The sequence below is a fragment of the Schistocerca piceifrons genome, chromosome X, assembly GCF_021461385.2.
Source record: "Schistocerca piceifrons isolate TAMUIC-IGC-003096 chromosome X, iqSchPice1.1, whole genome shotgun sequence".
Classification (NCBI taxonomy): Eukaryota; Metazoa; Arthropoda; class Insecta; order Orthoptera; family Acrididae; genus Schistocerca; species Schistocerca piceifrons.
The window spans coordinates 265235827-265253170 of NC_060149.1; the positions used below are offsets into that span (position 1 = coordinate 265235827).

The 17344-nt window shown below is 37.6% G+C and overlaps 1 protein-coding gene across 1 annotated transcript in view; it reads left to right on the forward strand.

Moving 5' to 3' along the window:
- Positions 1 to 17344, forward strand: part of LOC124722122 (lysine-specific demethylase phf2-like) — a 173992-nt gene that overhangs the window by 109178 nt on the left and 47470 nt on the right. The window contains exons 11-12 of the mRNA XM_047247327.1: positions 13896 to 14102; positions 14241 to 14626. Of these exons, the coding sequence (XP_047103283.1) occupies positions 13896 to 14102; positions 14241 to 14626 (593 nt within the window). The remainder of the gene's footprint in view (positions 1 to 13895; positions 14103 to 14240; positions 14627 to 17344) is intronic.

Consider the following 17344-nt stretch of genomic DNA (forward strand, 5'->3'; position numbering starts at 1 on the left):
CTAGAGTACATGTATGGTATATGCAGAGAGGTGAGGATATGCAGCATTATGTTGTGCCCATTACACATCACTTGATCGCTTATCTCGGTAGACTTGACAAACATTCAAACTTATATCTCGTGTAGTTGTTGATGGCGTGCCAAATTTACTCAAAACTATCCCATACACTGTTCTGTCACTTCTATTACATAGTGTAGCTGTATAGACAGATTGAAAAATGCCATACACGTAACATATGATTTGTTGTGGAGTCTTGGTTACATAATCATGCAAGGACATTCTTTGGGTTAACAAACCCATTTTAGGTTACTGTTGTTATAAAAAAACTTAAACAACAAAGGTTCTAAATGAAACTTCAAGTTTTCTTTTGATATGAACTGCAATGTTGTACAGTCATTGACATTGTATTTTAATGTGTCTGCCCTTTGTCACCTCTGTCACACACTGACTGTTTAAACCATTGATTGGTCATAAGGAGTCTAGTTTAAATGAACAGACAGCATTGCATAAACAAATACAATTTAAATGCAAACCGTGTCTCATTATGACATGCAGTATCCTCCAACTGCTCAAACTTGACTTAGTCTATTACAGTGTACGTGGTGTTTATCTTAACTTGTCATGATTCAATTTGGATGACATATACAGGTGTATCAAAAAGAATCATCCGATTAAAAAAAAATCATAACTATTATGTTACTTGAGATAGGTACTGTCGGAAAGAGCAAACTTTCGAGTTTTACATGGTTCCCTCTAGATAGTAACAGTATGTGCCCACTTCACTTCCAGTAAAAGTGATGTTGGGATGACAGAAAGTGTTTTGTGTTCCACGTTTTACGCAGTGTGGGTCAGTAGTAACTGTTCAGCGTGGCTTTCGTACTACATATGGTGTGGATCCTCTTACAGCAAAGAGCATTAGACGATGGCATGAACAATTCCAAGAACAGGTTGTTTGTGTAAAGGCAAATTGTCAAGCTGCCCCTGAGTTATTTCTTGTGCAGGTTTATAAAAGACCCTGTTTATGTCCCTCCATTACCAACAACAATGAATGAACTGAGCCATTGCATAACAGCAGCTGTGGAAGCTGTAACTCAAGACATGCTCACTGCAGTGTGGGAACAGTTTAAATACCACATTGTCATAAGCCGTGTATCTCGAGGGGGTGGGGGGCATATTGAACACCTATGAAAAGGTGTGAAAAAAATGAACTTTGAGTTTCCCGTTCATCAAAAAACAAAATTCAGTTGTATATGTGTATTAGTTTCAGAAATATAGATGCACCAAATCGGATGATTCTTTCTGATACACACCATATTTTAAAAGTATGTAAGTGGTTCTTTGCAGCATAGTATGTTTGCTAACTCCATTGAGTAAAAATAAGTTATATGAAAACCTGGAAAAAACCTTGAATTTGACAATTAAGATTTGGTGACCACCATGGCATCAACTCAACAGCATGGAAATTGTATGTAGACATTGTGTCGGATAGATGGCTAGAGATTCACATATTCATTTAAGATAAGGGATTTTTTTAATACTCATGGGTTGATAACAACACCCCCCCCCCTCCCCACCCCATGAACCATGGACCTTGCCGTTGGTGGGGAGGCTTGCATGCCTCAGTGATACATATAGCCGTACTGTAGGTGTAACCACAACGGAGGGGTATATGTAGAGAGGCCAGACAAACGTGTGGTTCCTGAAGAGGAGCAGCAGCCTTTTCAGTAGTTGCAGGTGTAACAGTCTGGATGATTGACTGATTGGCCTTGTAACGTTAACCAAAACGGCTTTGCTGTGTTGGTACTGCTAACGGCTGAAAGCAGGGGAAACTACAGCCATAATTTTTCCCGAGGGCATCCAGCTTTACTGTATTGTTAAATGATGATTGCGTCCTCCTGGATAAAATATTCCGGAGGTAAAATGGTCCCCCATTCAGATCTCCAGGTGGGGCCTACTAGGAAGACGTTGTTATCAGGAGAAACAAAACTGGCATTCTATGGATCGGAGTGTGGAATGTCAGATCCCTTAATTGGGCAGGTAGGTTAGAAAATTTAAAAAGGGAAATGGATAGGTTAAAGTTAGATATAGTGGGAATTAGTGAAGTTCGGTGGCAGGAGGAACAAGACTTATGGTCAGGTGAATACAGGGTAAAAAATACAAAATCAAATGGGGGTAATGCAGGAGTAGGTTTAATAATGAATTAAAAAAAAAAAAAAAAAGAAATAGGAGGGTGGATAAGCTACTACAAACAGCATAGTGCACACATTATTGTAGCCAAGATAGACACAAAGCCCACACCTACCACAGTAGTACAAGTTTGTATGTCAACTAGCTCCCCAAATGATGAAGAGATTGAAGAAATGTATGATGAGAGAAAAGAAACTATTCAGATAGTGAAGGGAGACGAAAATTTAATACTCATGGGGGACTGGAATTCGATAGTAGGAAAAGGAAGAGAAGGAAAAGTAGTAGGTGAATATGGAATGAGGGTAAGGTATGAAAGGGGAAGCTGCCTGGTAGAATTTTTGCACAGAGCATAATGCAATCATAGCTAGCACTTGGTTTAAGAATCATGAAATAATGAAAGAAGGCTGTATACATGGAAGAGGCCTAGAGACATTGGAAGGTTTCAGATAGATTACATAATGGTAAGACAGAGATGTAGGAACCAGGTTTTAAATTGTAAGATATTTCCAGGGGCAGATGTGGACTTTGAGCACAATTTATTGGTTATGAACTGTAGATTAAAACTGAAGAAACTAGAAAAGGTAGGAATTTAAGAAGATGGGACTTGGATAAACTGAAAGAACCAGCGGTTGTAGGGTGTTTCAGAGAGAGCATTAGGGAACGATTCACAAGAATGGAGGAAAGAAATGTAGTAGAAGAAAAATGGGTAACTTTGAGAGATGAAAAATTGAAGGCAGCAGAGGATCAAGTAGGTGAAAAGACGAGGGGTAGTAGAAGTCCTTGGCTAACAGAAGAGATATTGAATTTAATTGATGAAAAGAGAAAATACAAAAATGCAGTAAATGAAGCAGGCAAAAAGGAATACAAACGTCTCAAAAATGAGATCGACTGGAAGTGCGTAATGGCTAATCAGGGATGGCTAGAGGACAAATGTAAAGATGTAGAGGCATACACCACTAGGGGTAAGATAGATACTGCCTACAGGAAAATTAAAGAAAAATATCAAGAGCTCAGATGGAAAAGCAGTTCTAAGCAAAGAAGGGAAAGCAGAAAGGTGGAAGGAGTATATAGAGGGTCTATAAAAGGGCAATATACTTGAGGGCGATATTATGGAAATGGGAGAGGACGAAGATGAAGATGAAATGGGAGATATGATACTGCATGAAGGATTTGACAGAGCAAGTCAAAACAAGGCCCCGGGAGTAGACAGCATTCCATTAGAACTACTCATAGCCTTGGGAGAGCCAGCCCTGACAAAACTGTACCATCTGGTGAGCAAGATGTATGAGACAGGCAAAATATCCTAAGACTTCAAGAAGAATATAATAATTCCAATGCCAAAGAAAGCAAGTGTTGACAGGTGTGAAAATTACCAAACTGTCAGTTTAATAAGTCACGGCTGCAAAATGCTAACACAAATTCTTTACAGATGAATGGAAAAACTGATAGAAGCTGACCTCGGGGAAGATCGGTTTGGATTCCATAGAAATGTTGGAACGCATGAGGCAATACTGACCCTACAACTTACCTTGGAAGACAGATTAAGGAAAGGCAAACACATGTTTCTAGCATTTGTAGACTTACAGAAAGTTTTTGACAATGTTGACTGGAATTCTCTGTTTCAAATTCTGAAGGTTGCAGGAGTCAAATACTGGGAGTGAAAGGCTATTTACAGTTTGTATGTATACCAGATGGCAGTTATGGAAGTTGAGGGGCATGAAAGAGAAGCAGTGGTTGGGAAGGGAGTGAGACAGGGTTGTGGCCTATCCCTGGTGTTATTCAGTCTGTATATTGAGCAAGCACTAAAGAAAACAAAAGAAAAATTTGGAGTAGGGATTAAAATCCATGGAGAAGAAATAAAAACTTTGAGGTTTACGGATGACATTGTAATTCTGTAAGAGACAGCATAGGACCTGGAACAGCAGTTGAATGGAATGGACGGTGTCTTGAAAGGAGGATATAAGATGAACATCAACAAAAGCACAACAAGGATAATGGAATGTAGTCAAATTAAATCGGGTGATGCTGAGGGAATTAGATTAGGAAATGAAACACTTTAAGTAGTAGGTGAGTTTTGCTATTTGGGGAGCAAAATAACTGACGATGGACAAAGTAGAGAGGATATAAAATGTAGACGAAATGGCAAGGAAAGTGTTTCTGAAGAAGAGAAATTTGTTAACATTGAGTATAGATTTAAGTGTCAGGAAGTCTGTTCTGAAAGTATTTGTATGAAGTGTAGCCATGTATGGAAGAGAGAGACATGGACAATAAACAGTTGAGACAAGAAGAGAGTAGAAGCTTTCGAAATGTGGTGCTACAGAAGAATGCTGAAGATTAGAGGGGTAGATCATATAACTAATGAGGAGTTATTGAATAGAATTGGGGAAAAGAGGAATTAGTGGCACAACTTGACTAGAAGAAGGGATCAGTTGGAAGGACATGTTCTGAGCCATCAAGGGATCACCAGGGCAGCAGGGAGGGTAAAAATCATAGAGATAGATGAAGTGATGAATACACTAAGCCGATTCAGAAGGATGTAGGTTGTGTTAGTTACTTGGAGATGAAGAAGCTTGCACAGGATAGAGTAGCATGGAGAGCTGCATGAAACTAGTCTCTGGACTGAAGATCACAACAACAATAGGTTGATAAAATACTGCAACCAATTGTATGACTAGTCAGAGGTGCAATTCAGCCACGCTTCATTTTCATATATGATAATTTGTGGATAATAATGATGATGCTGCTCTTTTGGATGAATTTCTTGTCAATTTATTGCATAGACTGGCCTGCAATGTCTCCAGATCTTAATCCAATAGAACATACCACAGGAGGTGGATTAAGGAGATAAATTGTAGCCTACCAGCCACCAGCAAGGACTCCTCTAGTCCTCTGCACAGGTCTTGGGTTCAGTTTTCAGTAGTGTTCGTGAACTACTTTGTAGAGACCATATTGTACCACCAAGCATGTGTGGGAGAAAGAGAAACTGCATGTTGTACATTATTGTACTTACATAAATATTGCATATGTTGAACATCTTAAATAACAAAGAGGAGCCCTATTTCTAACCACTCAAAACTGATGTCACTCAAAGTATTCCCTTTTACATATAAATTTGAGTTCCACTAACACACAGTAGTGCCAATTCCCCAAAGAAATTATGGAATGAGCTCATTGTGTTTGTGTTGAAAACAGTTGGGTGCACACTGGGTAAGTTTTCTGATTTAATCATTTTCACCCATTTTACTTCTTTTGTTTTACTTGTGTAGAAATTTTCAGACATGTGGAGACCAAGTAATCAATGATTTATAAACATCTTGCCAACCTTATTTGGCTATATACCCACATTTTTATGTAAAATCTTTTTGCAGCAGAGAGGTTACAGGAGCAGCCAGTTATTTAATAGGTAGTATGCATGGGAAATGGAAAGTATATCTATTTGTTATCAAGGAAGGGTGTGGTAATAATGTGTTGTTATATTGAGTGGCTGTTCTTGTGCAGTGTGCAAGAACTACCATGCTAAAAGTAATTGAGATCTTTGTTAGCAAAGAAAAACAATGCACCAGTGGCACAATATTCAGTTGAATGTTGTTTGAAATGTTGATTTTGATACTGTATGAATTATCAGTCTTACATGTGCCATAGGTTCAATCTGAAATGTTACAAAGAGACACACACTAATTTAAAACAATAATTGAAAGCAAAATATTTTAAAATTAATTCTCTCTCTCTCTCTCTCTCTCTCTCTCCCTCCCTTCACGCGCCCGCGCATGCTCACGGTAAAATAAAAGTGTCAATCGTACAGTTCTGACAGTGACAGCTGTATTGTGTGAGCTATGTTAAAAACCACTGAACGCACAAGGATATATATATATATATATATATATATATATATATATATATATATATATATATATATATATATATATAGTGTGTGTGTGTAAGGCCACTGGTTTCAACAGACTATGCCATCATCTTCAGGTCTTAAAATTTTTTTGTTGTAGAACATGTTCATTTGACACTGACATCACACACAAGATGTCAGGTGGATAAAAATAGCATATTATAATAGGTTTGTCATTGTTAAAATATTTGAAAAATGAAAGCACCTTCAGCAACAGGTAAAACTGTAATTTAAAGTGGATTTGTACTTCAGAATACCGTATTTACTCGAATCTAAGCCCCACCTGGAAAAAAAATTTTCCCGAATCTAAGCCGCAACCGAAATTTGAGACTCAAAATTCAAGGGGAGAGAAGTTTTAGGCCGCACCTCCAAATCGAAACAAAGTTGCCCATTATAATATGAGACACAATTTAGGTCGAATGAATGACAATACAACTACAGTAGTTTGGTTTGAGTCGTAAGCTTAGTAGTTAAGCTTTACCAGGTAGCCATTGCTATGCGTTAGGCGCTCCGTCCGTATTTATATGGGTACCTTTCCTTTTTCACGTGCTTCGTCTGGTTTGAATTGATTGCTTATTTTTCTTTGATCTGATAAGTCCCATTCTCTTTGTTATAGGTGTTTACGTCATTCTAAACTGAAAATGCATTGTTTGTCGCTTTCTGATAATGAGTGTTTACGGCCTGTCGCCGCATGGCTTGCTTTTGTGCATGGTACCGCCGCTTACAATTTTAAAAAAAAAAAAAAAAAAAAAAAGAGGAATCGTCTTAGTAGCGAAACAATGGTAAGAGACTGCTATTTGTTGTTACTTGCACTGCTGCTTTCTTTGATAATGATCAGCAAAAACCAAATAATAGACTGCGTATGATAGACGATGTTCTGAATGAGAGTTTAGCGAAAATTTTTCTCCGTTTGAAAATCTTTGCAGACGGCTCTTTAGTACATTACATTCTGCACATAAACTAGTCATCTTAGATTTAAAAATCTAATAAATTGCCGTGCTTCATTTCTGATTGTATCACTATTAGGCATAAGAATAATACGAATATAAACATGACATGATATGTGTATTCTTCCGCGTTTGCTGTTGTCTCACTATTTTCGTAGTTTATTAGGCAGACAGGATTTAAATGAGATAGCTGCAAACACGAAAGAATACATGGCAAAATGTTTATATTCATATTATTCTTATGGTGAAGAGAATACTGCATGTGATACACAATTCATAGAAGTTCTTATTAGAAACCATCTCATCTCACAGGTAGGAAAAAACTCAGAACGTAGAGTTTCCCATATTGACAAACATCCCAAACAGTCTTGCCCGTCGGATTTTCGTAGTACATTGAAATGCTGCTATATTCGAAGATGAACAATACAAAATTTGTATTTACTTTGTTGGATAATGTATGAAAATGCAGTGGTCGAAACCCGGGGCGGAGAAAAAAGCTCGTCTTTCACTTTTTTTTTTAAATTTATTTACTGATGCAGTGGTTTTGGCGCCAGTGGTTTGTGCCTGCAAAGCATGCCTATGCAGCGCTACATATATTCGACGGCAGAAGTTAGTTGTGGTGGCACCTACCAACATTTTTCAGTACTTTGCACTCGATTCTAAGCCACATGCGGTTTTTTGGATTAGAAAAACCAGAAAAAAGTGCGGCTTAGATTCGAGTAAATACGGTATGTCCAGCATATGTAAATAGTTATGATTTTGGGTACTGTATGATGCAACAAGCAACTGTGAACAATATGTGTATGTACATAGCACGTTGCACAAGGTGCTTCATGTTTTCTAAACATTTTAGCAATGACAAACCTTTTATATTGTACTGTTTTTATCCATTTGACATCTTACGTGTGATGTCGATGTAAAATGAACATGTTTTACAACAAAAAGATTTTAAGATATGAAGATGACAGCATGTTGTTGTTGTCATTGTTGTGGTCTTCAGTCCTGAGACTGGTTTGATGCAGCTCTCCACACTACTCTATCTTGTGCAAGCTTCTTCATCTCCCAGTACCTACTGCAGCCTACATCCTTCTGAATCTGCTTAGTGTATTCATCTCTTGGTCTCCCTCTACGATTTTTATCCTCCACGCTGCCCTCCGATGCTAAATTGGTGATCCCTTCATGCCTCAGAACATGTCCTACTAACCGGTCCCTTCTTCTTGTCAAGTTGTGCCACAAACTCCTTTTCTCCCCAATCCTTTTCAATACCTCCTCATTAGTTATGACAGCATAGTCTGTTGAAACTGGTTGTCTTAACTTCAAAAAAATATATTTTATGTGATCTTGGCTATTGAATGTTTTTTAACAATTAAACAGATTGCTCTTCAGCTCTCTCAAAATGAGAAAAATCCAGTGTGTGAGCTATGTTTACATTGTGACATCAGAGCTCTGGAGGGACATGTGTGTAATTTTAGTGGTGCCAGACTTCTCATTTACTGAATTTATGTGTTTGTGTTGCTCCTTTTCTAAAACAGTGATGGAAGCTTTCAGTTAGAGAACACTTATCAGTTGCACACTACCTGTGTGACAATGATTTGAAGCCCACAGTACAGACTTTCACCATCTCAAGTAGATGCCATTATCAGTTGTCTTGACTTTGAGCACTTGGGCGCTATTCTGGAATGATATATCTAATTATTATATTCACCTCATGTCTACATATCAACTATCAAACCATATTGCATACATTGTGGCAGGCATTTGCATAACGTGTCTAATGATATAGCATTATGTAATTCTGTATTGCACAACAATTGAGTAGCTTGACATAGGTTTACTGCAGGCGCATCAAATTATATTATATTAATATAGACAGACAAGACAAGATCATAAGTGCTTTTTACATAGGATACTCCATCTTTGAAGTTGTTTAGACTCTGGGGTTTTCGTGAGACATCGTGTCGAGTATGTACCACAAGTACCGCATTTCAGGGAAAACACCACAACCACCACAGTCAACTAAAGTGGGCAGCAACAAATGGATAAGAGCAGTAACCATTCACTGTTGTGGATTGTAACAGTGACAAGACAGATCACATTGCAGCCAATCACTCATCATTTTGAGAGAGCAGTCGTACCCTGGAGAACCATCTATTTTCTGTGGGCACAGAAGCCACCACGCTCGTGTGGTTGCTCAGTGTACATCACAAGGCACAGTGATTAACATGGGAGCAGGAACATCATCAGTATACACTTTTCAATATTGAAAACGGTTGTTCGGACATAAGAGTTGCTGTGCCCATGAAAAAGACAAATGGCAGCCTGCAAGTACCTAAGAAACTACTTGAGGTTGTTCATCCTGCATGCTGACATGCAAGTGGTGAAGGTGAGATACACTTACATGGGGTGAAATCCCTGATATGTCTATCATTGTATCTCACTGTTGAACAATATGGGAAACAACTGTCCAGTAATGTGTATCTGCTTATGCACCTGCAGCAACTTGGAGATGACATATACATCTGGCATGACTATGCACCACCCCATCGCTCCGTATTGTGTTGGAGTGGTTTGAGCAGCTCTCCACAGGTAAGGGGGAGCTTGTGTTCCTGCCTCCCATCCCCCCTTTCCCTTCGATATTTTGATTCACCTGACCTCAAACCTCAAGCCTTCGAATTTATCACTGACCATTCTATGTGAGTAATGTCTGACATTTTCTGGGAAGAAGAAGTGATCTTACGTAACTTCTTAAAATTTTAAAAATATTTTTTAATTGTGTAGACCACGCACATACATAGAAATTAAAATATGATGCCTAGACTAGTTTCAGTTGTGAATGCATCCATCCTCGGATAACTTTCATATAAGACAAGTTGAACAAAAACTGGATGTACCAATAATAACCATAACTTGCACTTGTATAAGAGGAAAGTTCAGTGAAAATGAGATACGTTTTATACAATAAAATTGTAGAGAAACTTAAACCATAAAAAATTTATTGTTACACCACGTAACTCGTCAGTAGCAAAATAAAATGTTTGTGTTTCCAGTAGGACTAACTTTATTACCCATTAATAGCCATAATGCTGCTGCTGCTGCTGCATGGACTCACACAGGCTGAAGCAAAATTTGACGGAAAAGCTGATGCGCAAGTTTATACACTTTCATAGATCGACATATAAAAATAATAAAAGGTTACATAGTTAAAATAGTTTGTAGAAAAAAACACTGTAATATTAAAAAATACTTGACAAAGAAATCTAAATAAACAAAAATCAGGCCAGAAAACCAAATCGGTATTAATTACAAGAAAATTATGAGCAGAACATGAAACAGCAGTATGGCCTGTTGCCACAACATAACAAAAGATTGAAATCCCATAATGTTGCCAACGTATCATATTAACAAATCAAATTAACAGCTATAGTGAGAAAATGGCTTATGCAGATGGGGCACTATCTCTAGTGACATGAAGGTGATCTGACTTAGTCATATGTGCTGATGCAGTTAGAAAGGCAGCAGTAAAAGCACATGGTCCTCGGGCTGGAAGTATTGCAGTTTATCATTAGTATTACTTGCTAAAATTCTATAGCAGTTCATCAAAAATAGTGAAGAAATAATTCTGATTAAACTTGTTCAGCTCCTTTAATACTCAGTTGGGGCCCCTCTGACAATTGTGGAGATCCAGTTCTTTGAAAAACCCAGCTTGCTTCCTTTAGGTGCATTACACAGTACCTCCAAGCTGTGTTGAATTCCTGCACCATGTTTCTCTACATAGTGATGTACATACCAAAAGCTGTTCTATTTTGGGAGTAGGTATGTTCTCTAATGTGTACATCAGAGGAGCAACCCATCCAGCTGATATAGTAGTGGTCGCAATCCTTACAGTTGCTCTTGTATTGTAAACTCCTGACATATTAAACTTATTATGTTTTGGGCCTATTCAGTACATAAGCGTGTCCTAGGTGAAGTAGTCAGAAAATCAATCCCAACGTCAGTCTTACGAAAACATTGCTCAATTTTTTTGTGAAACCTCAATGGTGCATGCCGTATGCCACAGCTGCAAATTTAGTTTCAGTTTTATGATTGCTATTGGGGTGTTATGGACATTGAAACTTCCTGGCAGATTAAAACTGCGTGCCCGACCGAGACTCGAACTCGGGACCTTTGCCTATCGCGGGCAAGTGCTCTACCATCTGAGCTACCGAAGCACGACTCACGCCCGGTACCCACAGCTTTACTTCTGCCAGTATCTCGTCTCCTACCTTCCAAACTTTACAGAAACTCTCCTGCGAACCTTGCAGAACTAGCACTCCTGAAAGAAAGGATACTGCGGAGACATGGCTTAGCCACAGCCTGGGGGATGTTTCCAGAATGAGATTTTCACTCTGCAGCGGAGTGTGCGCTGATATGAAACTTCCTGGCAGATTAAAACTGTGTGTTAGACCGAGACTCGAATGGTCCCGAGTTGGAGTCTCGGTCGGGCACGCAGTTTTAATCTGCCAGGAAGTTTCATATCAGTGCACACTCCGCTGCAGAGTGAAAATCTCATTCTGGTTATGGACATTCTTCATCTCCTTCTTCTTCTTCTTTCTCCTCCTCATTATTATTATTATTATTATTATTGTATATAATTTTCTGTTTTTATTTATTTTATTGTAACAATTAGTAACATTGAGTATTTTATATCCACCGGCCAGTGCATTTTGTTTAAGGATACGAATTCCTTTATCGATTTCATCCTGCTGTAACAGCATTGAACGGAAGAAAACTTTTTAACACCATTGTTATCTTGTGGCTATGAATGGGTAATAGTCAGGTTAGTCCTACACAAACCTTTTATTTTGCTATCAAATTATATGGTGTAATGATGACCTTTATATCAGTTATGTTTGTCTAAAATTTTATTAGCTATGGTGTAGAACCAGTCACATTTTTGTTGTGCCATTAGAGCCAAAATTTTTCATTGAACTTGCCTCTTATACAAGTGCAAGTTATTGCATGAAATAGTTATTACTGATGCATCCAGGTTTTGTTCAACTTACGTCTCATACAAGTGTGATCTGAGGATGGTTGTGTTGACAACTGAAACTAGTCTAGTTATCATATTTTAATTTCTAGATATGTATCAATTTAGACAATTTAAAAGACCTTTGAGAAAAAAGAGTTTTTAAATTTTAAGTGTTCTCTGTGAGTTGTGGACATAATTGAGCATTCATAGACGTGAATGACTTCCTAATACTTTTGGTGTCCAGTGGAGTCCATTTTTCAGTGTTCCACCACTGCCATCATCGGAGTGAAAAAGGAGTGCCGCATCCTGAAAAGTGGACGTCTGTAATTCAGTTGTTAATAAATGTCTCACTATCATTGCTATTTATGTTCCAGAGAGGTTCCTTATGCAGTTTGTGCATTTTGAATCCAAATACTGTAATGACACTCTGAGCATTGGTGGAGGTTGATTTTAAAGCATTAAACAATGTCTTTGTTGTGATATCCTGATAATTAAGATATTTTTATGATGTGTCTCAGAAGTGTGAATCATGTTTTCATTTTTTTTGAATTCTTAGACCACTGTGTGCAATGTTAATTGTTCCTGTCTGTGGTATATTGAGAATTGCAAATTTGTGTCTTTTAAGTCAGTTAGTACTTGTAGCAGAAAAATATCTTGGAGAGAAATTTACTTGTTCGTTTTGCAGTCCTCTCTACTGACTTATTGTTGATCTTTCTTTGAAAAATAAGAAGATATTGAAAATGGTTAAAGTCTTTTCATTTGAAAGAAGTACTGTTAAGGGTGAAAGTGACCACTTTGTCGAAAAAATAGTGACATGTAAAGAAATATAGAATGGATAGATGTTAAAACTTTCACATAGTTACTGTAACATTCAGCAGATAAATAAAAACTTTGTTTTGTAAGTAAAATACGAGCACATGCCACTTTATGTTTGCTGTATTGCCATTTTTGATGCACACTTACATTTGAATTACAGTCTGCTACGTGAACTGTTTGTGGCATAGGCTTATGCTCTTGGGATTCTTGCTGCCTACTTCTTAATAGTGATTATAATTTCTTTCGCACTGGAACATACAGTGTAAGGCTTTGATGTGATGTAAGAGTATGGGCGAAGAAACTATCACTGTCTTCACTATTGTCTTTCTTGAGAGATTTATTTTTGAGGTTTTATTGGTTGGTAAACAGTAGAGCTGGAATAGGTAAGCAGCATTGTGTAACTGAGAAAATATGATGCATTGGGTGCAGTGCATGTGTGAACTGCAGATAGAGAAGAGCTCTCTGCACAAACTTCAGATTCCATACTACCTACTATGATGGTGAATCAGTGAAGTATTTGGTCTTCAGATTGCATGTGATGTCTTTTTCACATTTTGTTGCTTGAAATAGGTGCACTTTAACAACAAAAGCTAATTCTTTCTGGTGCATTTGGCTTGTTAGACTTTATGAAAAGCTCCAAACTTTTTTTGGTGTGACAGTCTGATATATTTTTGTTATATTCCTAAATTCCAGAAAAGTTAACGCACATACGTGTAAAGTGTGTTGGCAGCATGATATGTAATTTACCAGAATTTTTCATAAACAAAAGTCTATTTACAATGGAAACAACCTTTGCTAATATGTACTACAGGAATTATTTTGTAATGGATGTGTGAAGCGATTGAAATGTTCTGGGGTCCTCCATTATGTATATATAAAAAGATGTAATTGCATTTGAATCTTCACATTATAAATGAAAATAAATTTGTTGTTTTTTCATTACAATAAAATGTTTCAAAAAGTATATGCCTGGCAGGTAAGATGATGAATTTTACTTCTTGTTCCCTTGAGGAATGAGTATAATTATTTGTTGCAGGTGGCACATAAAATGAGGGAAAAGATACCAAATGGCATTGATGTCTCAAAATTATTTAAAGAACTTAACAAAGAAATCAGGCTAGCTGAGAGATATTTGATTTCTTTGAATCCTCCAAAGCCAGAAAGAGAATCAAAGAGGAAAAAAAAGAAACCTATTAATGATGACTTTGTGGATTTTTCATTCTGCCCAAATTTGGATGAGTGTGTAAGTGACTGACACACACACACACACACACACACACACACACACACACACAAAAGCATACATTAAAGATTAATTTTAAAATATTTTGCTTTCAATTTTTGTTTTACATTAATGGTTTGTCTATATGTGACATTTCAGATTGAACCTAAGGACCATGTAAGACTAACAATTCGGACAGTACCAAAATTGCCATTTCAAAATAAGAAACCTGTTGGTATGCAACGGCCACCATTGAAATTAACACTGCCAAAACCAGCAATGTATCCATATAGTATAAATAAATTAGAAAATTTTCATATGGTTGACTCAATTAATGCTTCTGATGAAATAAATTCAACTCTGAATCCAACATTAAATGATAATGTTGATACAACATACAATGGTAGGTTCTTAGATGATGAACCTCACCAGTCAAAGACTGAAGGGGAACTGAAATTAAAAATAGCAAGAAGTCAAATTGTTGGTGAAAACATTGTCTCATCTGCTGACAGTCTGGTTAATGATGCTCTGCAGAATCATTCTGAGTAAGTATATTCTTAAATATTAGTTCTGTTGCCTAGTTTAACATAAAAATTGATGTTGTTTTTGTCTATGTAGCACACTTTTCAAACATACTTTTCAGTTCAAGCTTTTTCCTTTTCTTTTGATCTTTCTTCATCTGCCCTTTTATGCCTCCTGCTGTAAAAGTGAGTAGCAATAGTTTTTCTAAAAGTAAGTGGTAATGATTTCTCTTACAATGTATGCCAATGGCTCATATAACTACTTTTATATAATCTTGATTAAATTTTTTCAGTAAAACTGGGAGGCATTTTATACATCAAATAGTTCCATTGTCTGATTTTCTTATAACCTCTCTATCTTCATTAGATGGTGGAGAGAGAACTTCAAGTGTATTCTGGATTGAACTATTGTTAATAGTGCAACAAGCCACCTATCGTATCTGTCGAGGTGTGAATCTAATCTAATTATTCCAAAATTTAAAAAATATATTTGTGACTTTGACACATGATTCACGCATTTGATCAACAACAACAGCAACAAAGAATTTTAGGGAAAGTCGTAAAGATTATTCAACATTTCATGTGCCTTTATTTCAGGGGCAGAAGTGGTATGGATTTTCATGTACATTTATCAGATGCTTGAAGTCATAACATTACTAATGGTGTAATAACTAAATGTGTTTGTTTACCCAAGTGCTGGCATTAGTCAAGAGTAGTTAAATGATCTGCAGTATATACACTTGTGATGTATCCATGATTTTTATAATCATCATTGCCAATTGTTTGATGCTAGGTGAGAATCAAGTAAGGAAATCTGCAGTGGTGTGTACCTATAGATGGGATGATATTGGCACTGATATAATTAAAGATTCACTTGTTTGTTAATATCAAGTTATTTTTATTTTGAGAAAATAATTCCATAAGGCTATAGGCTGCTATTCTTTATCCCTTTATACACTGAAGCACCAAAGAAATTGGTATAGGCATGCATATTAAAATACACAGATACGTAAACAGGAATAATATGGCGCTGCCATTGGCAACGCCTATGTAGGACAACTAGTGTCTAACGCAGTTGTTAGATCTGTTACTGCTGCTGCAATGCCAGGTTATCAAGATTTAAGTGAGTTTGAACATGGTGTTATAGAGCGTGCACAAGCGATGGGACACAGCATCTACGAGGTAGCAAAGAAGTGGGGATTTTGCCATACGACCATTTCAAGAGTGTACCGTGAATGTCAGAAATCTGGTAAAACATCAAATCCCAGACATCACTGCGGCTGGAAAAAGATCCTTCAAGAATGGGACCAGCAGTGACTGAATAGAATCATTCAGTGTGACAGAAGTGCAACCCTTCTGCAAATTGCTGCAGGTTTCAGTGGGGGGCCATCAACAAGTGTCAGCGTGCAAACCATTCAATGAACCATCATTGATATGGGCATTCAGAGCCAAAGGCCCACTCGTGTACCCTCGATGACTGCACCACACAAATATTTACGCCTTGCCTGGGCCAGTCAACACCAACATTGGTCTGTTGATGACTGGAAACGTTGCCTGGTTGGACGAGTCTCGTTTGAAATTGTATGGAGCAGATGGATGTGTACGGATCTGGGGACAACCTCATGAATCCATGGACCCTGCATGTCAGCAGCGGACTGCTTAAGCTGGTGGAGGCTCTGTAATGGTGTGGGGCATGGGCAGTTGGAGTGATTGGGGCATGTGCAGTTGGAGTGATATGGGATTGCTGATACATTTAGATATGACTCCAGCAGGTGTCACGTATGTATGCATTCAGTTTGATCACCTGCATCCATTCATATCCGTTGTGTATTCCGATAGACTAGGGGAATTCCAGTGGGACAATGTGACACCTTACACATCCAGAATTGCTACAGAGTGGCTCCAGGAACACTCTTCCGAGTTTAAACACTTCCGGTGGCTATCAGACTCACCAGACATGAACAGTATTGAGCATATCTTGGATGCCTTGCAACGTGCTGTTCAGAAGAGATCTCCACCCCCTTGTACTCTTACAGATTAATGGACAGCCATGCTGGATTCATGGTGTCAGTTCCCTCCATCACTACTTCAGACATTAGTAGAGTTCATGCCATGTTATGTTGTGGCACTTATGCATGCTCGTGGGGCTGCTACATGATATTAAGCAGGTGTACCAGTTTCTTTGGCTCTTCAGTGTAGGATGATTTTGCTCTAAAGAACTTTGAAGCTGTATGACACTTTCCATTTCTGTTTATTACTTATGTAACCGTGCAGTTATGCAACATGTAAAACCTGTGATGTTTTCTCTTGGTGCAATGTGTATCAACAAATGGACATCTTTGTCTTGTGTTCTTTCCAATTTAAGTTGTTAATAATTGTAATTCGTAGGTATTTAGTTGAATTTACGGCCTTCAGATTTAATTGATTTATCGTTTAATGGATTCCTTTTAGCACTCATGTGGATGACCTCACATTTTTAATTAGTTAGGGTCAATTGCCAATTTTCGCACCTTACAGATACCTTTTCTAAATAGTTTTGCGATTTGCCTTTATTTTCTGATGACTTTACTAGTTGATAAATGACAACGTCATCTGCAAACATCAGACGGCTGCTCAGAGTCTCTCCTAAATTGTTTATATAGATAACGAACAGCAAATGGCCTATAACACTACCTTGGGGAATGCCAGAATTCACTTCAGGTTTAGTCGATGACTTTCTGTCAATTACTATGAACTATGATC